The sequence below is a fragment of the Dufourea novaeangliae genome, unplaced genomic scaffold (genome assembly GCF_001272555.1).
Source record: "Dufourea novaeangliae isolate 0120121106 unplaced genomic scaffold, ASM127255v1 scaffold379, whole genome shotgun sequence".
In the NCBI taxonomy this organism is placed as follows: domain Eukaryota; kingdom Metazoa; phylum Arthropoda; class Insecta; order Hymenoptera; family Halictidae; genus Dufourea; species Dufourea novaeangliae.
In genome coordinates this window covers 668,440-693,780 of record NW_015374290.1, presented here as the reverse complement: position 1 = coordinate 693,780, position 25,341 = coordinate 668,440, and the positions used below count along the sequence as shown (strand labels likewise).

Here is a 25,341-nt window from a genome sequence, read left to right as displayed (position 1 = left end):
TATGATATTATTGAATTATGTTTATCATTTTCGATAGCTAATATGTTGAACTGTATGATTAAACGAATACATGGGATAAGTTGTTTTATATTTTGTTTTTTTTTTGCGAAGGAGTAAAGTTATCACGAATAAATTAGGCTAATCACTATGACTTGTGCATTTGAAGAGTGCATTTAAAATAGTATTTTCCTATTTACATACCTGAGGTCTAAAATATAATACTTCGGAAAGTATCTGAACGGACATTTCAATGAACAGATCTATTTATTTTTATACACTCTCGTTAATAAGTACTAGGACAAAACAAAAGTAGCATAACAGAATTAGCGAATATATTAGTGAAAATGTGAAACAAACATTGTTCAATTTATGGATAACATTTAAATCAATATTAAAAGTCGTCCAAAATATATCATTGTACGGAACATTACATTTTCTTCAACCCTTTCATGGCTACGAACCCATATAGTGGGTGTTCGATTACATGTATCAGAAAATTCAAGGAAAGATTTTATATATCAGGATAAGACAGAAATCAAGAATGACAAAATTCCATTGAAGCATCGTTTTTTGTTTAAAAGAATTTGAGAACTAGGGTGAAAACTATCTGAAGCCAGGCAATACCCAAACAACCGGCAAGCAATGGATAGCTAAAGAGAAACGCTATAGTCACGGTAAAATCAAAATGGGGATCAAAAACGTATCTCGTAGAAAGTATAGAAAATTTGACAAAATTCGTCGGTGCTATAGAAATCTGTGTTACACTCTGTTCCACAAGAAAGTGAACAGCAGTATTTCTATAATATACAACCTCGAAAAAAAGAACTTTTGTACTTCAAAGTAGAATTAAAAAGATATTGTACAACCACCTAGTAGTGAGTCCATTCGCCTCCATTGTCGCCATTTGTCTGCCACATTCTTCGTATAGTTTCCATTAGTTTTTCTGCGTATTCGCTGAGTAGGGAGTGCCATAGCTTTTGGGTCCTGACTGATGGCTGCTTGACCGTGTACATGGGCTTCCCCTGAATGTTGGGTCCTACTTCATGTGCTGGGGGCGGAGACACGCAATGTGGGATGCCACTTCGCTAAAAACCCCTCGGTGACCCTCTCGGGCGTAGGGCTGGTGACGGGGACGTTACACATACACCGCGACCAGCACCGCCCTTGCCCCCCCACTCTTACTGTGGGAGTGCCCTTCTCTGGGGGGGGGGGGGCATTGCGCTCCCCCCAGGACGGCTATGTGCCGTCCCGCCACCTCCTCCCTACAGCATCGAGGGGTCACCACTCGACGCTGTCTTTTCGTGGGCCGACCGTAAAAGGAGGTGGTACCTCCAGTACCACCCACTCGGCCCTGGTTGCCCCGCGGACGACGCGAGTGGTCACCGTGGCTATGACCCCTTGAACTCGCGCCTCCCGAGGGGCAAGAGCTCGGCGGATCTTAAGTTAACCTACGGAAGTATTCGGAAAATAGATTACGGCAAACGGTTCGTAAACTAACGTCACGATACATTCGGAAAATTGCTTATGGAAACGAGCGCTCGGCGGTTCTTAAGTTACTCTAAGTAGAATCTTAATTACTCGGTCGCTTGTCCGCTCGGTACGGCCGCCCAGCCATAGTTACGCGTCCTACCTAATTCCCAGGCGGGGCTTGTGCACCGTTAGGCGTCGTTAACGGTAGTGCAAAAGAGAACTCTGTGAACGCGTACTGCGTTACGAACGGTAGTGCAACAGAGAGAGTAATAGAAAACCATGGACCTGAAGGACTGTGCATAATTCTGTGGGGGCAGGCCGAAAGACGGAAGGGGGATCGGCTTTCGGCCGCCATGAGACGGACTACTGGTGGTGTCCTCTACAGCCGGGTATAATTATTAAAAGCGGCGTCTTTCATGGCGTAATAATCCTGGTGACGCTATTGTGTGAAAGCATTGGAGAACAACTCACGTGTATAGCATTGTATATTATTGTAGTTCTAAGCAAAATAGTAAAAGTATTGTATTTGAAGGTGAAAAATTAAGAAGGTGAAAATAAACACGAATGATCAAATTTAAACTATGTTCTGCGAGAAATTGGCACGGCATAGATGGCACTACTAGTTGTCCCTCTCATGACGGCTGAACGGCTTCCCCGCGGCACCCCTCAGTTCTTCCCTCCCTCGTCCATAAGTGTACTTTATGCACCGTCCTTCAGATCCATGAGAGAAAACGGCGTGCGAGCGGTAGTGCGGAACAAAACGGCGTGAGTGCGTACGGCGTACGGTGTCGAGTCGGACTAATGCGCGTGCGCGATCGTCTGCTATACGTTCTTTCCGACGGCTAATGCCGCGTATTCATCTGAGCATGCGGCCCCGAATGAACACCGAACGAGCGCCGGACGCACGCCGAAGAAGCGAACGTGCGCTGATGTAGACGGTGAAGCGAGCACGAACCGAGCGTTCGGCGAACATTTGGGGCCGTTTCGTTCGTTGGCGATACGTCAAAGTGAGCACACTATCGGATGTAAGGTTGAATGTGTGTTGTAGATGTGAATTGCGAACCCCTCAACGACAGAGGATCGCTTGACTTCAAAATGTTTCCAACACTATTTTAATGGTTTCAATATTCAAGTTACAACAAAATCCAAAATGTTACTCCAAAAAGTATTCGATTTCGCGTGAAGTGACTCCTACAATAATGATTTGTTACATGCCAGCCAGTTATGACATGAGTTGCGGAAAACGCCTGGACATCGCGATTAGTCAGTAGTATTTAGTCATTAACAATAAGTGAAAAGAACCCTTGCTACTTCTATAGTTCCTTCCACGTCATTCCTTTTAAAATTTTTCCTATTTCTTTCTTTTAAACGCAATGGCAATTCAGTATACATAATAGCGACATACTGATTTCAATTTAACGTAGTATTTCACATAACAGCGAATTTTGAACAAAAGTAAAAAAATTGTAGTTCAAAAAGTGTCGAGATTTTAATGGCCTAGCCTTTTCGACCCAAGCTAATTTCTATTTTTCTGAACTTTCCTCTAAATTTTTATTTTTATCGAAAAACATTCAAACATTTCACTTAAGGAACGATTGTAAAATGTAAAAATTGTGATAAATACCCTAGAATTTCTTTAGATTTTTTGAAAGCATGAAACAGTAAAAAAGTTAGGCTTGGACATATAGGACCAATTTGCCTACAGAGTGTGAGAAAATATGTTTATTTACGGAGAGTTAATTATTTGCAAGGAATATTTCAAAGTAAGTCGATAAACAAAACATTTCTACAGTTTATACTGAGATCGATAATTCGATGTCAATTTTTTGCATAAGAATTTCAAAGTTGTTACTTAATTACATTTTTAATCAGTTTGTTGAACTTTCATTTTTTTTTTCTAATCAGATCATCTCGAGTAGTTTGAAAAAACGCGTTACCATTTCTTCTCTTCTTGTCGCGACTACACTTAAATTTCCAAGAATACCTTTCTGTGTACAATCCACACACCCATACAGTATATACATGTAATTCGTTTCGAGTTGATAAATAACTTTACATAATCAAAGTCATAAAAGTTAAAAAAGTATGACATAATATAGAGTATTTAGTTCTTGTAGCGATTGCTGCAAATTAATATAATACTCTATACAATTTAACACGATCTTATTTAATACCGAAATATAGATTTTTCTGCTCGCTGGAAGTTGAAAATATAAAACTTCATACGACTTTAAAATATTTAGCCTATGGTGGGCTTTATGTTCCATTACTTTTCACATCGTTGTATTCACCATACTTTTTACTAACAATCAGAACGCACATTCACCTGCTACTTCTACATAACAATTGGCCTAATCTTTTGTCAAATTATATATACGAGGTTACAGAATTATAGGTAACTTCGGAACACGATTCGGTAAATTCGTTTGTGTTGAAAATACTCTGTGAAGTCTTTCGGGAGTGTCTCAAGGATCATTTGAAATGAGGTCAGGTCGATCCTGGCCCCTCTAGATTATCAGGGCTTTTTCCTGGCTGTACGCCAAGGGTTACCATGGCAACTCATCTTAAACGTATACTACTCTCCAACTTTCCTTAGCTCGCACTTCTTTCTTCGTGGTTCTTCTTTTAGTACACCATACTTTTGAGTATACAGTTGAATCAAAGAGAATAATGTTCCTCATTATATACTAGATGTTTGCTATAGAAAGCACACTTATGGTCGGTTCGTTACCCCTGCTGAGCAGCCTATGTGTGTGATAGCGACATAGGCTACTCAGTAGGGGTAGCTGGAGGTTGTTAAAAGCTAAGGAAGGCGGCGTGCCTTTCCAATAGTTTAGCGACAGAATCGGTCTGGGTTAGGTTTAATCAAAGGATTTAATCAATTTTACGCTTTATCTTAAAAGAGTCATAATGAATATTCGAAGAATTTTGTTTAAGCTTTTAAAAATTGTATTGTTTCAGGCACTCCTTAGAGGAGCCTTGACTCAACAAAGTGCCGTTATTCTTGTCTGCATGGCAATTGATCGTTACGTTTGTATGCTGCATCCTCACCATTATCATAAGCACGCATCTAAAAAGGTATGTTATAAAAGCAAAATGCGTTTTACGTAATACGTTTTTCATTGATACACTGTGTTTATATTATATATATTATTTATACAAATTGTAACGTGTACAGAAGTTTTAATTTTGTTCCTACATTATAAATCAGTAGTAGTCTAGGCGCAGTTATAATTTCCATTAGATTTTGTATTATGTACACCCGCGAGCAAACTCGGCTTTCACTACGGGAAAAAGTGGCGTAAGAGAAAGGCCTAGTTTACCAAGTAGTAGGAGGCCCTAACCCCTACGTTATTTTTTCCCCTAGTGGAAGTCGAGTTTGCTCGTGAGTGTACATCTGAAATATTTCTCTATTGAGAACATGAATGAATCGTCTTAGTATTATACACAATCCAAGCGGATGTATCAAATGAAAAAAAGTTTCTTCCAAGGTTACCTTGAAAATGTTAAACAAGATACCAGCTGTTATGATACAGTGTTGCTGATACCGAGACAAGTTCAGTGACTTATGACGCAGGGCCTGGACATTGTCTTGGAAAGTAAAACTGCGTTTATGTCTGTAGAGTGATGAATTTATATATAATTATAATATATTACAACACGTACTCTCAATTAAGTTCCATGTAACATGTGGCCTTGATTGATTTTAAAGTTCCTCACATAAAATATTTCAGTGATGGAAAATTAAACGCTGTATCCCATCCAATGATCGGAGAATGTATCACTGAACATATTCGCTTCCACGATCATTTTGCATATTTCTATGTCTCAAATATCAACATAGAAATTCCATTAATACAATTCCTCTTAACCCTTTGGGCACCACGCGTGACTTCGCGCGAATAATGACTTTCGTTTATGTAAATGACTTCCCTTCTCGTTAAATGATTTTCTAATGAGGGTAGGTTGCGATATCTGCGATACGGATATTGATGGGTCTCATATTGTTTAGGATTAATAGAGTCGATTGTGATGTCAGCCCCGCCAGCTGCTCGTCCGCGAAACACGGCCCACGATCAGTCAGCGTCCCCGGTAATCGTCGACCGAATTCGGCTATTACCGGCTCGCGCGTCGTCGGTTGCTCGCAATCGTCGCCTAGACCATCTGTAGGTTGCCTCGCATGATTAACACGCCGTCTCTGTCTAACTGACGCGTCTCTTTGTGCGACAAGCGTCTATCCTTGTCGCACTCCCCGGCTGTTGTCATGCGAGGTGCCTACGTGACTTTTGACCCGGAAACTGATCTGGATTACCGTTAATCCAACGGTAATCGCCCCAGTCGACAATTAGCAGCCAAGATAGTTAATGCTCGTTTCTGACGCGTTTTATCTTTGGCCTGTATCGAGTCAGTCTATCGCTCCACGTCTTATTTCATTCGTTCGGCAATACAGGAAACGTAGACGCCTTTTATTGTATTATCGTTTTATTGTTAAAGTGTTGTTTTATTTAAATTGTATTGTAAAACAGTATGCCGTATTAACACGTTGACTGCAACAGTGAAAAAGGCCGTACGTAGCCAGACACACTTTATTTCGTTTTTTAAGTCATAAATTGTCGAAAATATTTGAGTTTAGTTAATAGAGGCTGTAGGTCTTGTTTTAAATTATACTGCGATATTAATTTCATGCAAACGTTTTATAACAGTGTTTAAATAATCCAGACACTTTTCAATGTACGTGTCACCCATATTTGGGTGAGGTGGCAGTCAAAGTGTTAAACATATTATTACAAGTCCAACAAGAGTGTTGAGACGACTTCAGCGAGCTATCATTGAAGGTCATGCATTCGAAGGATGTGTACGATTTGCATTTCTCCATAAATTAGGATCATATCCACTTGCACTTCGAAAGAAAATTTCATTTTGATGATCACGCAGCTACTGACTACCAATTCATGTTAATGCTACGAACTGATGAGACGTTTACATTTCTAGCTATACGCGATTTATTGCGAAAACATAAACAATGTTACAAGAGCATTCGTTTATGTAAAAGTAAGGGTTTATGAAATAATACAGTATGTGCTAGAATGAGTTCAGAAACGATAAGACATGCACGTGATGCAGCGATACGAAGATTATAATTTTACATTGATGTAAACGATCACCACTTCGAGTGTCCTCTGTAATGTAAGAAAGTTTATTTTACTACCACATTTGACCTTCAATGATAGCTCGCCTGTAATGTAAGAAAGTTTATTTTACTACCACATTTGACCTTGTATGACCTTCAATGATAGCTCGCCGAAGTTGTCTCAACACCGGCTATCACATAGCGATAAAAAAAACATAGCATTCCATTAAAAGAAATAGAGATGGCCGTAACACCGGCTATCACATCGCGATAAAAAAAACATAGCATTCCATTAAAAAAAATAGAGATGGCCGTGAAATCTCCTCTATGCCTTCACCCACACAGAAAATGTTTGTGTCACAATATGCCCTCCTCTATACCGTGTAAGTTTTGTATATAACATTTTTTCATATTATTACAAATAACGGCAATATTCAAAGTGGACATAGTTATTGCTCCACCCTGTATAAAGTATATTCAAGTAACTAAAGGTTCTACAAATGTTAATGTAAGTGGTAGTTGCGGAAGCTAGTTCCAGCGTTCTCGGTTTTCACACATTGAGAAATCCGGGGGCAGGTTCTACAGAGTATAACTTACTTTTAAAAATGCTTGAAAGGGACTTTAATACCCGATCGCAGTAACTAGACTTCTGGTATGAGTATGATCCGTGGATGAGCTATACGTGTCCCTTTTTATACCCCGAAAATCGAGCCTATATGTAGTGGAGGCCATGCCTGTTCTTCAACAGAATCAGTTTTCCAAGAAAATCTCGCCACCCCATAACACCCCGTGGGTAATTACGTAATGTAGCCGGATGCATTCCAACTCCCGATAGAGTTAAGAGGTCATTAGAGTATCTTTGTACGTATCAAGGTAAATAATGATGCGTTAATTTCGTACTTATATGTGGAATAATATATTGATTTATATAAAACCATTTATTGTTTTAGTATTTTTGTTTCATTTTTAGAAAACAATAATTCAGAAATATTCCTTCTGCATGATAAGTGTTAAAGAAACTCTCTCTGTGGGTGTATAAAAGTAAACAGTGCATATCAAATTCCTAATTAAATAATATTAAATTAATAAAGACGATACTGTTTTTACACCCGGGCGTCCAACAACCCAGGAACGACCCTGAACCTAAGATTTTCACAGACATTACACGTGTGACTACAAGAGACGGATGAGGTCGCCAGAATAACGATATCTTGTATCTGGCTGAAATACAAAATCAATTTAATAAAAAAGGTTTGTCCTGCAGGGTAAAATATAGTTCTCTAAGGCCAAATAGGTTAATGCCATTTCGTTTTTGATACGTTTATGGTTAAATTAAAGAACTAGAATCGTTGTTCGGTCATTCGAAATAGCTGATTCTCATGCAAGTTTTTGGGCTGTGCTATATCAATGAGTATGAACTGCTCCCATTTTTATAGACATCATCAATGTTTACTTTGAGAGAAGAAAAGATTCTTTTATCCCAAAAATAAATGTGACGCGGAAGTCTCGGAAGTAACTCAGGGAAGTCTATGTTACGTGAATGATCCCCTCGCCTGAGGTCGTCATAAACTAGATTATCTGAATTCTACTTGGATCGTTTTAAGAACTAGGTTGTCTGTTAGAAGATAGAAGGTCTAGTTCTTTCCGCTAGACTTCTTCAACTGGCGGGTATTATCGGGATTGTCTCATTCTTTTGTACAGCGCCTTATCTATTCGAGTCTACCTGAATTGTTTCGGATAACTGAAACCCTACCTTGTCCAGTCTCAAACATTTTTCAATTTTGTAACGTTCATACGCTTTTATTTGAAATTTCGGCTATTTCAGTAAAAGTTGACGAAAGCTATGCTTAAATCGGCTGAAGTTTCACTTATAGTTTTAGCTACTCGGGTGCGGTTTGGTAAGCGCTTTAGCAATTCGAACGAACTTATGCGTTAGAGGTATGCCAACAGCAAGTCAGTGAAAGTCGGTCAAGTTCGCTAGAACACGAACTTTAACTTTCCGCTTCTTACGCCCCTAGTAATAGAACACGAATTCTTTTCCCGTAGTGGTTACTGCTTATCGACAGGTAAGTAGGTGTGTAAAAATACAGACGAAGATTTTTAACCCTGTTCCTTGCTTTATGGGTAACCCTCTTTCATTTGTTCTTACTATATTGGAGTTTAATCTCGAAAGAAAGAAAAGTGTTGGACATAGAGAAATATGTAGAGACGACAGAACAGAAACATCCGTTCTAGTTTCTCGAACAGCATCGGATCAAGGGGGGTCTAGGGGCTTTGGCCCTGGGACCCACGTTCCAGGAGGCCCCGTTTTGTACCTTCCATTTTGTTGATTAAATGTTATTTCATTTTGTTCAAAATAAATTTCAATTTTTGAAGATTTAAGTATTTTGTTGTGTTGTATTACAAACAATCCTCCGCCATCCCACCCCTTCAAACAAGAGGGTCCCCGAAAATCTGATAACTCTGGACCACAAAAAATCTTAATCCGGACATGCCCTAAAGTTCCTTTAATTAAAAGGATAAATTACTATTGAATTTCTTTTATAATAGCATTCGTGTTATTTCTATAGTTGAACATTAAATATACGTATTTATTTACTTAATATAAAATGTCGATTGAGGGGCTTAAACAATTATTTACAAAGCACATTAAGGTGATTTATTCGATACATTACTTTTATGTGATAAGGACATTCTAAAACACTATCATTTATGGTGGAAGATCAATACACTAGAAATGTATGATTTCTAAATGAATTAATTTGGAAAAACGTTAGACTTTTCAGATGCGGTGTTATAATTCACATTGATTATGAAACAAAAATGAGTTCAGTTCTTTCTAATCTATATAATGCGTCCCAACGTATAATATGTACGTCTATATAATATGTCTGTAGTATGAATTCAAAGGGTTATAATCACAAAATTGTGATTAAACTATGTAATGAAAAATGATAATTATCATATTATTTAATACGAAGTCACACGAAGAACAGCATCCCGCGATGTGATTATCCCCTAGTATTTTTAATGTGTCATTGCGTGTATATTGATGTGTAGTATTTATAGTAAATTATTTACAGTACATTACGAAGGTACATATGTAACTTTAATTATAATAGTTACGTCTTCAAAATTGAGCGTTACCAGCTAATATTTTGTGAATAGCAACAGGGTCGGTATCTATTATATTGTACAATCCTAGAGAATTGCATCAAACTTGGTTGCTTCTCTTGTTAGAGAAAGTTTAGTCCTACGAGAATATCGTAGATAGCTACTTGGGATTGTTAGTGGAACTTCACAAATGTAATAATATAACACACAGTAAAACATGGGTTATCAGAACATGAATTTATGGAATGATTGATTACAAGAGTATTGATCAAGTGAAAATTTCATTACCAAGAGATTGATTAATGGAAAATTCGAATATTCAAACGGTGTTATGTACCAAGTAAGAATGAAAAATTTTATTACATTCAATTGAATCATTTTTATCAGAATTTCTATGTTAGAAAGAGACATCCAAGAAGAAGATTAGAACGCATGTCAGGTGTAAATAATTTTTAAGGTACAAAAAAAGACTTAAATAGAAATTATTGGAAAGTTTATCGATTTAATAACGGAAGTTAAAGGAATATTGAAAAAGAACATCGAAATAATTATAATTTTATTTTGACGTATTTCACGATGTCCATTGCTTCAATGCGGTTTTGAAATTATGCATATAAAGGCCAAGCATTAAATACGCTCATTAATATAAAAGAACAATATATCCGCAAACAAGTATGTGTAAATAAAAGTTTTCTAATGTGTGCCAATATTTTTGTCCTCGTAGAAAATGTTCAATAAATATATTTTTGTTATTATTTTGTGTATTGCTTTATTTATATTATTGTTTCTTGTTCTATAACAAACTAGAGTAGATAACATACGGATATATGTATAGAACCATTTTTTGTTTAGACATATTTGTTTAGTAGTTATAAACATTTGTATCATAACAATCATGCTGCGTCAATACTTTTGTCCAGCACTGTACTTCGCAGGTAGTAATCGTTACTTACAACTCTACAAATACTAGGGGACCACAGCGTGAAGGATGTTCTCTAGATAGGACTGACCTAAATTCTTGACAGGAACTATACTAAACTCCATGAGTTTTGATCAGTCAGGATTATTTCTGTAGTAACGATAAAGGCGAAATCGATTCCCGCTTCAACAATTGTCATGTTGAATTGCAGAATATTAGAATGTAAGAGCAAGATGGCTAATTGTTTTTGTTTATACGAACTTAGTAGTTGTGTAGCTTGAACGTATGTGTCGACCGACAGGCGCATAACTTATTTTTAATACACCTACGCATATTTTTCTGATTAAATAAGTTGAAGTTTTATGAAGAAACCCTGTCGATCTGTGAGTAACATATTTTAACTACTCGCGTATGAAGCTGTGTCGTTGTCTCTTCTGTGATCGTAAGTTGTGAAAAAAAGAGTGGAAAGTCCTAATATTCCATAGAGAAGTGTTTTTAAAAAATTCATCAAGCTTTCAATAAAGACCTAATAAATAAAATAAGTCCAAAATGTAAAATAATATTTCTTCCTACGATGCTTCGTTTTTGAAAAAATGGAATTTGAAGATCTGATAGATACGCGTGCAATATTATATAATAAGTCGTCTAATAAGCGAGAAGGCAATTTTCACACTTGTATCAATGTTTTTCTTTCGTCACAGAATAGTTAATTTTACAGATTTACACGTATTACATTCAGAGGGCGTTCTCAATTACACCAACGGACAATGTAAATAACAAGAACTCGATATTCTAGATATTTGTGAAGGTCAAACTCCCTATAAGCCGTTTAGTATTCAACGAACCCGTACCTTCCGTGGTAGCTTACCACGAATGGTCCCTATGGAACCGGGATTGAGGTACGTGCAATCGTCACATACAGAGACACAGGGTATCAGAAGTGTTGCTTTCTACGCTCGCACCATCAAGGGTAAAGGGAATCAGATATCCTCCTCCTTTGGGGTTTCCCGTCACACCACTTTCACACTGCAAACCCTGCTACTATTTTCAGAATGGTTTTCCTTTCGTGGATCACAGTGACCGCACTTCCAGTCTAAACTTATCTTACGATTCTTGCTATTGGCAGACCAGCTCATTTATAAAAAAGTTGTTCTAGCTGCACCAAGATAAGAAAGTTTTATACAGTTAAGAAGAAGTTCTGTTGCTTCTAAAATAAATGAAGATTTCACTTTGCAGATGCCACTAATGAAAACTGGCCGATTTCTGCTCTCCTATTTAAAATACCAGTTTCTATTTGTATAATCACTCGAAGGAAATTGCTGTTGCACGTTTGATCTTAAATGAATCACCTTGTATAAATCAGATTTTTACATCAGACTTAATCGTATCTCAAATAATGAATTATTTTCATGTTTGTTTTCGCTTAAGCTGTTTAGAAAAGTACTTCGAATCTCATTCCTTAGATACCTACATCATTACTAAATTCATGGTTTTTAAATTCACGTACTATACTATCTTTTTGTAAGGTTAAATAATAGTTTTTAATGTAAAATTTCTAACAATATGGACGCTTATGATATTAGTATTGAAACTAGTACAAGAACTCATAGTGGAACGTAGAATCAATACGTGTCGTACATACACCGTGTCATATATTAACCGATTTACACATTACTTATCAGGTCTCTGAATAAAATAACTTTCTTTGTAATGTGTCGTGACAGGAACTAAGTATTTATTTTCATGCATTATTTGCTGAAGGATTTTCTATGTGTTTCATTGTTACAGTAAGATATTCAAACAAGGGACAATGATTATTGGGCCTACTGAGAAATTCTGTTAGTTTAGATGCAATCAAATCTCATAGTATAAATTTCATAAGCACAATTGTACTTATTCTCCTTAAAACATTTATTTCATTTTTTAAGATAAATAATAAGCAGGTATGTAACAACGATAGAAATGGAAATATAATCATAAATATAAATAGCGTTTTGTTAAATTTGTGATTACATGTTTTCATCGTTAAAATATACAAGCATTCAATTATATTGACTTACTTTATTTTCACCACGTTCAATTATTTGTTCCCTTTTTTTAAATAATGCGAATAGTATTTTTGGTAATGTTGAAACTTTGAATTCATTTTCATTAGGAGAACCCCACAAATCTATTGGTAAAGTTTCATAAGAATAAGTGCTGGTAAAATTTTAATCCTTACTAGCGCGTGACATATTTTCGGAAGTGTTCTACACATCCTACTTTCACGACTATACATATGTATAGTTAACCATAACAGTCTCCATGGTTAAGGGATTAAGTTGTCACATAACAAATAGCCAAGTGAAACAGCCATTTTAATACCTCACAGTTTCCCATGTTTCTCGTAGTAATAGCTTGGTATTAATATTAGGGTCAGGTGTACGTTATTGTATAGCTTATCTCATTTTTTCTTGTGAATTGATTGTTTTACTATAATAATATCGTTTATGTTATCGTCATGGGCGTAGCCAGGTTATCAGTCAGGGAGGCAGAAATATTAACACATCGACAGCCACAGTGAAAAAGGCCGTGCATAGTCAGACACATTTTAATATGTTTTTAAAATCATAAATCGTTGAAAATTTATGCGTTTTCTTAATAGATGCTGTTTATAGGGGGGGGGGGGCTAGTGCCTTTAAATGCCCCTAAATGTTCATAAAAATTGCAAATTTCAATGGGTACCATTATTCAAAAATTCATTTCGATCTAGTGCCATTATAAAATCTGTAATGCTAGATGTATGATTTTAAACATTTTGTCCTATTTTTATAAGAAAGCTGTTCACTAATTATTAGACCGAATTCCGGGCACCTTACCCTTACTGTAGGCTACGGTGGGCAGTATTCAATTGTTTATAACAAGAGTTTCCTATGACACACGTCAAGGCCACTGATTTTCTGCTTTTTACGCCGCTGTCTACACATCTTTTCATATTCAAGGAAGAGATGGAGATGCATACAACTGTAAACAAACCGAACACAAGTCTATACATACACACGACAAATCAAAAGATATGACTTTGTTTCATATATACACTTATTTATGATCCGTACTTGCAGTCATGTACCTATGTTGAGTTTTAATGAAATCAGTGGTATTAATTCAGTGCTTGTCTTATTCCTCCGGCAACACCCCACTCGCGCCTCCAAGTGGACCGGGCCTAATAAAGTTGGATTGGGTGGAAAAGAAGGTCATAAGTTAAACTCCGGAGGGACCCCTGCAGACCACCATATCTACTTGTGTAGGCTGATAAACCATTCTTCGGTTCGCCCCCATTGGTAGGAGGGTGTATCGACACTCCACTTCCTGGAAGGAATGCTATCAGTAATCAGTAATCAGTATTCCTCCGGTAAGCAGAGTGTCTTTGCTTAGAAGAGAGTTGAATTTCATGACAATACTTGTCCCATCTAAAAAGATTTCACATACCACAAATGATGTGTCATTTTTAACTATAAACATTCGAACAAACTGTTTTTCGATATCTTATTTCATTTAGGATACATTTCTTTGTGATAGTTACGTGATTTACAGGATGGGTGGGAGGGTTGTACTATCGAACGAATGACGACTCTACTCGTTAAAAAATTGCAAGAGTAGAATCATATTTTCTCGTGTCGACCTTCGTTTTCAAGCAAATCAGATTTGAACATTCCTTGAGCATGCTTTTATCGAATAGGATTGTATTATGCCTCTGATTATTATTTGATATTTCTACTCAGAATGGACATATACAGATCCTGCGCAGGTTATTTTCTACCGATCTTAATGTGATTGAAGTCTGTTAGGACGGGGATCCGTCGATGAGCGCTACGAGCCTTATGGGCGATCTTCGGTTGTTTTTCAACATGCGCAGCAGCGGTATATGCTCTCTCGTTATTGTGATCGCCAGGCGAGGACGTGGTCGCGTACGATTTGTAAATCATTATCATTTTATTAAACTCTGTTACATTGGATCGGTGTGAGTTATTTTCCCGGTAAATACCGTCCCGCTCTAACAAAGTCTTAGTCTTGTGTGGAAATACCGTTGAGTGAAAATAGGGAACAACCACCAATATGGCGTGAGGGTAGCGTACTATAATAGATAACCACGCATTGCACCGGTTTACGTCCAATAGATAACCACGTCAGGCACCAGCGCGGTTTTAAATTTACCGGTTCTCGTCTTAATAGCGAATGTTGGCCGTTGAATAGACGAGCTTTAATAATCTACTAATTATACAATAGTATATAATATAATAAGTAATAGTTATATAATAAGTAGAGTAGTATAATAAGGAGTTGAAATAAAGTACAATATTACTTAAGTAACTATAAGAACAGTAAAATAAGTGAACATAACCTACCAAACGAATTACTAACCTGTAATGAAGAACAAAGTGCCGACGTGTTCAGAGAGATAGTGCTCAAAGACAGAAAACGATAAATATCATAACTCGAAATGGAGGTGCATAGTGCACAGAAAAGAGAAGTAACCAAAGAAGTAAAATGCATACTTCAAACAGATTCCATGTGTTGGAATATGTAGCATGAAGCATGTGAAGACAATAATATGGAAATGGAAGATTCCAACCAAGAGGATGTCACCATAACCAGAAAAATGAAGAAATCACCAACCTTTGTATTGCATGCGAAAGTCGAGAGGTATGGCAACATTTATGAAAGCGTTGGAAGACCTACTAAAAAAAAATTACCATATAAAATACCACAACGACTTGGTAGAAGTATTCACTACAACGCAGGAGTAGTTCAAGTTACTAAAAGAAATATGAGACAACAGAGAAATTTAAGTTTCCACACATGTACAGATAAAAACGAAAAAAGGAGAACCTTTGTTATGAAAGAGGTACATGAACAAACAGACTATCAAAATATAAAACAAAAACTCACAGAATTAGGTTATGAGGTATTCAATATAAACATTACGAAGAATGCAACACAACTAAAGTTGTTGAAGCTACAAGTGTATTTTTATTGTAAAAAGCATTCACCTTCTCTACTTGATAATGACGTAGGGCAGTTTTTAAGAAGCCCTTGTAGATTTTTAGCGAGTAGGCATATTGTCACGAAGGACAACCGTTAAAAAGTGTTTTTATAAAATTAATTCCCCACATCCTAAAACTATGCTTTGGCGGCTGTGATGGCTTTGAAGCGTGAAAAGGAAAGGAGAGAGAGCGCTCGTCCTGGGCCTGCTAGAGAACTCGTTATTACGGCTACCTAGCAGACCCTGCCTTAAACGCGGGGAGAGTTGATGGTTGGCTAAGGACGTATATACAGGATACAGGGTGTCCCAAAAATGTCCTCCGACCCGGAAATGGGGCACTCGGGGGGTGAATTGGAACAACTTTTTCCTTAGCAACAATGTAAACTGAGGCTTCGTTACCGAGATATTAACGAAAAACCGCGACCAATCAGAGCGCGAGTTTGCCATCCGAGTTCCCGCGCTAGCGCTGGCTACGCGCTATGCTTGTACTACGAAGCTCCGAACAAGTAGGTCACCATGCATCGCAGGAAACCGCGTATATAATAGCAAATAAACAAGACGTAACAAATAAAATCATACTTTTTATCATCTGTCGTTTGCTATTTAAAGAGATTAATGAATGAAACGTAAATGTAGGCAAATTATGTGTAACGTAAAAAGACGAATGCACATTTATATTTTTGTAAATTCGTTTTTACGAATTTGTAAATTTCCTTTTCATAATAACGTGTGAACTTAAAGATAATGTAACAGAGAATAAACGAGAAGTGATTGTAGTTCGGTGAAATTAATAAAACAATAATGACCAATAAACTGAATAGAACTCACCCTTACGGAAATTCACCTGCAGCGTAGAAACCTGCGTCAGTAGGTCAGTGTACCGAGCCTGGGCATCGACGGACGAAATGGTTTATGGCAGGGTAGAATCCATGGTTAATCCTTCGAATATGTATTCCACTACTGCACTGCACTAACACTGATTACCCGACACCATCATTTAATTCACTTTTCATTGAACCTGTTGTTCCTACGTTCTGAACAATTGGTGGTCCCGAAAGGGGCCGATTTATATTAATTTAGGAGGTGCTCAATATGACCATCGTCAGTGGACACGCATATTTCAGCGCGGCGAATAATATATATGTATATATAAATGAGGAAGGCTTCAGGTAGTTGCGGGAAAGGTGTCAACTCGGTAGACCTCTAGTGGCGAATGTAGGAGGTAGTGTTGTCACAATGCATTATTATTTTGCACGACATAGTATTGCACGTATATTGTGGCTTACACGCAATATCCTTCAGTTACACCATTTACCAGACGTACTAAGTAAGCATATGTAAGTAGCAGGCCCTAGTTGTACCTATATTGTATATTCAATGTTGTACAACGATTCGTATATGGTACGTACCATGAGACACCGTATGTGACCACATCAGCTGCGGAGTAAGTGGAACTATATGGGCGCTTCTGCTCTGACAGTTACCGACCATACTCCGAGCGTGTTTTTTTGTAGTAGAATAATTCATCGTACCAGATGTATTTCTCGCGTATTTCGCCCGTATTTTTAACAATTAGTAACTCGGAAACGGAGCTTCTAACGTAATTTCATCATTCTTGATTTTCGTTTTTGTTTGTCATGTATTGTAGAAACCACCTTGTGAAAATGTCTCATATTTTTATTACCCTCTATGTATATATTTATATATTGAATTAAGACATTCTCTGTACATGTGTAAATATTAAACAAATACAAATAAATATCGTGGAAAAACACAATTTGAAATTTCACCGTCGATTTAAAGGTTGCGTTGTTAAAGAAATTGGGCGAAAAAGAGGACAGGACTTGATTCGCTGACTCGTGTGCCCTATTCATTCCGTAATTTTCTGCCAATCGAATGTTTCCCAGTTCCATTTCTACTGTTCCTTTTTTGCTTCAATCACGATGTTGTTACCTAGTTGAGACGAATGATAAAAATATTCAGATTCTTGAAGCAAATGAAATCGCAACTACGAACCTCGAGGTAATTTCGATTGATTAACAGTGACCATCATTCAAGAATAATATGTAACTTTTCATGAAAGTTTAGTACAAAATTATTGCTAAAAAGTATTTGACTTACAATCTTTTACCGACAATAGCTCGCATCTACAAATCAAAAACGTGTTCTTCACTTCTGACTGCACTTTATAAAACAAATTTCGATTACGAAAGGACCAGTTTTCAACTAATGTAAGCTTTAAAAGTTTATTTAACTCTGGGAGCTCAGTTTTGAGACATATTCGTTTTGTCAGCTTGTGTAGAGAGTTATTGAAATACCCATACTTGTCTGCAGGGCAGAATTTTGTTTATATTTTTTCAACAACAAAGTATATTTATTATATTTACTTAGCTTAACAAATACTACAAATGAAGGTTTTCTTCTTCTGGCATAACAATTTTTTTTATCTAACCTCCTAGAATAATTACACTTTTAAAAAACAAGTGAAATTATTCGTTAATTATTAGATTTAGAGCTAATAGAGGTGAACACTTTTTTATTCAGAATTCAAGACTCCTCGATATTTTTGGCATAAAAAATACGGCATTTCATTTAAAATAACGAAGTTGACCTTCAAATCTCCGATACGCATCCATCTGCAAAAATATTATATGTATACGTAATTTATCCCTCCAAACGATGCAACTTTTGTATAAAAAATTATTTCACACAATGAATACTTTAAAACTTATTTAAGGTGTTCTAGTTACATGGACTCTGTATATACAGTTCGCGACACTTATTGTTAGTTAAATGCAGCGCTATTTTTCTTATATTATAGGGACCTCGCGATTATTGTCCCGAACTCGGGTTCGCGCCGGGACAATAATCATGGATAGGGATGCCAACTCTGTCGAGTCGCAATAAAGGACACTACAAAATACAGGGTGGGAAAATAACTATGTCTACTTTGAATATTGCCGTTATTTGTAATAATATGAAAAAATGTTATATACAAAACTTATACGGTATAAAGTGGCGCAATATTGTGACACAAATATTTTCTGCGTGGGTGAAGGCATAGAGGAGATTTCAAGGTCATCTTTGTTTTTTTTAATGGAATGCTACGTTTTTTTTATCGCAATGTGATAGCTGGTGTTGAAACGACTTCGGCGAGCTATCATTGAAGGTCATGCAAGGTCAAATGTGGTAGTCAAATAAACTTTCTTACATTACTCTTAACTAGCTCTTTTGCTTAAAGAAAAATGTATTTGTTTCTGCCTATAAAATAACCGGGTCCCTTGAGTAGGTATAAAATACCAGCAGTCAGAAGAACGGTACGGTTTCCTCTAGAAAAAATTAAAAATATTGTCTTTTCAATTTTTTAAGGTATTTTCTTTAATAACATCAAGAAATACATTGAATAAGTTTGATTATTTCTGAGATATCATATACGTCAGCATTGCCACAGTGAAAAAAGCTGTACGTAGCCAGACACACTTTATTTTGTTTTTAAAGGCATAAATCATTGAAAATGTGTGGGTTTTGTTAATAGAGACTGTTGGTCGTGTTTCAAATTATACTGCAATATTAAATATTATGCAAAAATGTTGTAACTCTGGGAAAGGAGGAAGCGACAAAATTCAATTTTTTTCTTGTAGGGCAAGTGCCCCCCCTCTCCCCCCACCCCCCTGACTACGCCCGTGTACGTCAACTTAAAGGACATAGATTCAAAAGAGTGTGCACACTTTCTAGAATGAGTGTAATTTATATAATAAGGTTTATGATACATTTCATATACTACATTTCCGTCTAAAAAATTAAGAGGTAATATTTGTATTTAGTGTCCTTTTAACAAGGGAGCATACCGGACTGAAAATCACCGATTCTTATGCAACTTCGTTAGAACGTAAATCTCATGAAAATATTTAACATGTAGTTTTTTAGCAGCCATCATCCATTTTGAAGTGCAAAAATGAAACTCTAATTCATCCTTATTTTTTTACATGACTATATACATACATAGTTTCCACATACAAATGTACAAGAAAATGGTTTCACATTTGACCCAAAATATTAACAAAAAATGCCATTTTTGAATAGATTTGTTCTAAACAAATGGATTTTTTGAAATCTAATAATATAGCTGGATTCTTCATCAAGAAGTGCACAATATTGCCATTTAAACCGTTTTTCTACCCCTAACCGTTACCGAGATATTTGACCAAATATTGTTCACACCCTTAACTTTGTCCACTATTTTCACCACGTCAACGTGGATAATGACAACTACAAAAATACGTGTCATATATTTTCATGAGAACTGCTTTGTCTAACGAAGTTACATAAGAAACAGGGATTGTCATTTCGGAGAGCTCTCTTGTAAGTTAAGAAAAACCTTCATTATTGTACATAAATAAATGTGTTAAGTGTAGAGACGCATGCATATTCAGAATATGCCCAATCTATCGATAAGAGAGCAGAAGAATGATTATTTTCTGTGTATGTGACGCAGTATTACATGCGGCAGGGTTGCGTGGCCGTGATGTCGACTACGTGGATAGCAAGCGTGGCGATTTTTGGTGCTCTCGTGCTTCCAAGAGGTGGTTATTACTTCAACGGCTCCGGTCTTCTCGCCTGTGATCCTTTCTTCGCCAGAGCTTCCCTCAGGTATTGTTAAATTACGTTTTTTTCACTTATTCTATAACCTTCTATTATTATACTTTCATTGCATGTAATTCATTACCACAATGAAATGAATCATTATTCAGTTAATTGGAAGCTCACTGTTTTTAACATGCACAGCAATATGTATACATATACAGAGTGGGTCTCGTAACTTCAAATAACTCGTATGTTACGTCCCGCGTTGCGGTCGTTACTTTATTTATATTTTCGGGTCCTGGCTCTTTTAAGGTGCTAAAGCACGCCCTGTCTAAATTTACCGGTGATGTACGTAATCAGGATATGGAACGGGAGGGATAGGAAATCACTCTCGTTTACAACAACAACAAGATATATTCTAACAATGAATAAAATAAAATATACAATTAAATCTTAACATACCAATGATGATGAATGATTAACGCTTGCGGCTGGTTCAGTCGGAGTTTTCGGGTCCTTGAAGGGGCGGAATACTTGCTGGTGCTCGGAGCCGTGATGCAGGGGTCGGGCACTGCGGGATACGTTGTCACCGTCTCGGACGTCGCACTCGCGGTCCGGTGTCTTATCGAACTCGCCTGCTAGGCCGCGCGTTATCGCAAAGTCGCGTCGCACACGGAAGAGATCTTGTCTCGTGACCCGATACTGAACAGCCGAGTGACCGCCGTCGCTCAGCTCGCCGTTACGCGTAAAGGAAAAGTAGACGAAGCACCGTCTAACGCGAGAGTCGAAATCGTGAGGTTAACTGAGGAACAAAAAAGAGAGGTACAAGAGCCCAGGTACAAGAGAGGCTTGCCCGGTTAGGACGAACGTTTTATAATGTTTTCCCCCCTACATTTATCGAAGAACGTGGGAGCTAATGGGTAGCAACCAGCTATCGTTCGTCGTGGCGGAGTTTAAGATCGCTGACGTTTCTGTCAGCGTTTCGATGAAGGACAACCTCGCCTGTTGCTTCCACGTGCCGCTGATTTGACGGTTTTCGCTCGCTCTTCGCGTTGCGAAGTAACAGGAGAAAAATATGCAATGGAAAGAGGTAATATTCCTAACCGGATGTAACACCCCCCACCTTAGACTCGAAATAGTCTCAAGAGGCTTTTTCGAGATTTTCCTCTGTTCATTGCGCATTTTTCGGGATGAGAATGACTTATATTTAAATGAAATCGCAGTAAGGAGTGATCGCAATAATAGTGGTGGTGGTAATGATACAGTAGTAACAAATTTTGTTAGTAGCGGTAGAAGGAAGTTGCAATGATTATTATAGCGCAATTAATGAGTGAAGTATAGGTGTAATGTATGTACATTTATTACGTAAAACAAAAAAAAGGAATATAATGCTTATAGATAAATGATTATAATATAATGTAGAAGTAAGAGAAAACAATAATAAAAAAAAATTATGTGCTTATAAGTAAATGGTTATAATATGGTGTAGTATAATAGAATCTAGTATACAGTAAAATGGGGAATAAAAAAAAAATTGTAAAATATATTTAATAAGGGGCCTAATTTTGGGAGGGCGGGGCAGCCGCTTCTTCCTCTTCGGTCTGGGTCCCGGTGTCCGTCGTCTGTATTTCGAATCTGGGCGGTGCCGCCCTCAGCCGTGGGTAGGCGGCCCGGTGTGCACGGGGTACCGTGAGGTACGTTCGCAGGCACCCCGTGCAATTCTCGTTGCCTCTCTCGGTTAGTATCTGGTCTCGGCAACGCGTGCACCGGGTTGCGTGCCACTCCCTATCCTCCATGATTAGGTAATGCTGCGGACCCCAATGAAACTGCTGGAGGTCTTCCTCCTCATCCAGCCGTGCGCAGCTCCCGCAGAGTATTTGACATTCGTATCTGGGTTCACCAGGGCCTTCCCCTGAATACACCTTCGGCGCTGGAACCCTGCTTGATCCCTCGCTCGCAGGATTGCCTCAGCCAGCGAGGTTGGGCCCGGGGTCCTCCGGTCATCGAGGTGCGGGTCCATTCGCAGCCGAGGGTATATAGCGTTGTGTCCCATGATGTTTGACGGTACACCGACAAGATGTTTGATAGCTTTGAATGCTCCTGGCCAATTCGCGCTGGTTTTATTAGTTTCTCCCTCCTTGCTTCTGTCGGTCGGAGTCTTCGCTGTTAGTGCTGACGGATGAGAAACGGTTGCTGTCGGCGGTTTCGAGCTAGTATATCTCTATTGCCTTATATGGTTCGTGCAGGTGTATTTCGTGCATTTCCATCCAGGTAGGTATGGTGTGGGGAGTTGCTATGCTCGGTAGCGGTGCTGATATAGCTATTTTGTTGCGTACGGATTTCTCGTGTCCCCGGGTGGTTCCACGTTTCCTGTACTTCTTATAACAAAATATACCGATTGCTGCAATTACAACGACTCCTATTGTTCCTGTCGTTGCCGTGGCTCCCTGTACTCCGTATGTAATAATGTTTTGCACCCCCTCATGAGCAGCTAGAATTTTGGATTCCCTCTCGATGTTCTCCAGGGCGATGGTGTTTCCTAAGGAGTTATCGTTGCGGAGGGTTTCCAGATCTTTATTTGTTTGGTTTAGAATGGCCAAAATATGGTAGGGCGTTATTGTGGGCATGACGTATGTTATGTTGATGTTTCCTACCGGATTGTAGGTTTTGTTGATATGGGACGTGATCGCGTTGGTTGCGGTTAGAAGGGATGTTCCGATAGTGGCTTTGCAGCCCTGCCGGAGTGAAAGTATTCCTGTTCCCTTTACGTCTTCGTGTGCTATCAACCTACCCTCGCATTTTACTTGTAATTTTCCTATCGTTTTTATGGAGTATAACCAATGATTGGAATGCACCAATTTCTTTATGTAAACAGGTCCGATGGTAGCCATGTAAATATTACAGCTAGACCAGGAGATTTTATCTTAGGGCCGAGCGTTTGGTATGCTGGCAGAGGATATAGACGATATAGTTTAAAAGGTGCGCGATCTAAGAGTGGAATTTCCACTGAAATAATTATTCTATCGGTGGCATACGCCAATTTTAGATGTGTAATCGTTTGCATCCTTTCGGTTAAGATTTCTTGTTTTGTTAATGGGAATTCGTATTGTGAATTTTGCCGAATTTTTTCACATATTACCTCGAGCTGGTTTGGCGATATTATCGCGGGATGCAAAATTCCTAGTTTCGCGAATGTAATTGCGTCAATTAAAATTGTTAAGCCTCTAATATACTCGTCTGTTTGCCTGTTAAGATGGTATTCCCATTTACTCGCCGCTGATTTTATTTCCGCTGTGCGTTCTCTCCTTTCTAATTTGCAGAATTCCGAAGTAAGCTCGGTAAGTCTGGAACTCATTCTCGTAGTCATATTACGAAGGTGATCTACTTCGGAGTGTACGTTGCAGAATTCCGATCTAACTATACGAGTCTGGTTTCCGAGCAGTTCGGCCGCGCGTGCCTCGCTCTCGTGGATTTTTGCTAACTCGGCATTGTAGAAGTGTGCGTCGTTCTCGTCGAGTGTGCCGAATAGGAATCGACTGACCGTTCCTATGAATCCTAAAGGGCCGTTTCTTTTCCTACGAGAAGGGTTGGGAATTTGTATAACGTTATTTACGAGATCTTCGTACGCTTTGGCTTCGGCTAATTTGCGGTCTATCTCTTTCGTGTTTGTTTCGTCCCCACAGGTCTTATCGTCATACGCAGCGCAGATTTCCCCCACTTGGTTTATTTGGTTTCGAATACTTCGTCCAATGCTCAAGAGATTGGCGATTTCTAGCGAAGTTACTAGTTTCCAGGTTGTTTCGTTCGAATCGCGGAGGGTCACCGCGATCCGAGCGGGATGCCGGGACCGTCCCGACGAGGACGCACAGTGAGAGAAATTAACGCGAGTGTTGATTGCGGACGCGCGGGTCGTAAATCCGGCGTTTTACGTTGCGGACGCGCGGGTCGTAAATCCGGCGTTTTACGGAGATAGAGAAGACGATACACTAACAAGGGGGGAGAGGAAAGGACGTGGAATTGTCCAGATCTGCTCAGACCCTGAGGAGATCACTCAGTACAGAGTGGGTTTCATCATCGCAGTATCCTTTGACGGAAGTGGATGATGAAGGAATGAAAGGGAAGGGAGACGAGGGCACGGCGGCTCGGAAACGACGGGTTTCGGATGCGTGGCCTCGGGAGCGAAACGACAGGTTTCGGTAATTAATCGCGAGAGCGCGGAAAACGACTGGTTTTCGCGGCACAACTCTCGGACATTTGGGAATGAACCACGGAATGTGGCTTTAACGGCTCGTGACGTGTTCGCGGTTGAGGAGCACTATACGAACCGCGTGGTCGCGTTTTGAGAGGACAAAGCGAACTGAACCGATGTCGAGCGATCGAAGTGAACTTGACGCGACACGATGTTGATTTTCGGTCGACGCTCACGGTCACGGCGGCAGGTAGAATGCGGATGTCCCCGTCCCCCCTACGCCGCGACACAAACATACACGGCCTTCGCACGAGGAGCCGAACAGAAGCGGCCGACCGAATACAAGTTCAAACACAGGTCACATGCGAAATTCGTACGGTAGGGAGTTCTTCGTAATACAGACCGGAATTATGTTTGAATTAAGTTATTTCGTAGTCTTTTGATGCTTGCGCTGATGCTGTTATAATCCACATGATTCCAAACAGGATCCCGACCCGAGTTGTCATTTTAAACACGATTTGGGACGGAATAGGGCAAATCTCTAAAACTTTCATAATTAATTTCCTGGGAAGGAGAGTGAGGAATTTGTTAGGAAATTGGAATGGATGTTTAACAGCGTCGATCTTTGAACGAATCCATGCTGACCGTTGCACTACTTGCTGACTTCGTGATTTGAGTTACCGTCCTTCGCGACTAGAGTCGTCAAGGAGGTTTTAACCTGACGTAAGCATGTTTCAGCTTGTCCAAGTGTTTCGCTATTTTCTTACCGTTTCCTGCCAATAAAATCGCATTATTTTGCTCTGAAATTTCGCAAATTCTTTAAGGACCCTCGTAATGTTGATCGAATTTTGATAGACGAGGTTCCTTTAAAACGTAGACAAGGTCATTCGGTGAAAACGTTACTTGGTTGC

General features: G+C 38.6%; 1 protein-coding gene across 1 annotated transcript in view; it reads left to right on the top strand.

The window, feature by feature from the left end:
• Positions 1-4,431: 4,431 nt before the first annotated feature.
• LOC107192777 (trace amine-associated receptor 1) overlaps positions 4,432-25,341 on the top strand; it is a gene marked incomplete at its 5' end in the record, with an annotated part of 74,542 nt that continues 53,632 nt past the window's right edge. Inside the window, 2 exons of the mRNA XM_015582114.1 lie at positions 4,432-4,548; positions 20,153-20,307. Coding sequence (XP_015437600.1) covers positions 4,432-4,548; positions 20,153-20,307 — 272 coding nt within the window. The remainder of the gene's footprint in view (positions 4,549-20,152; positions 20,308-25,341) is intronic.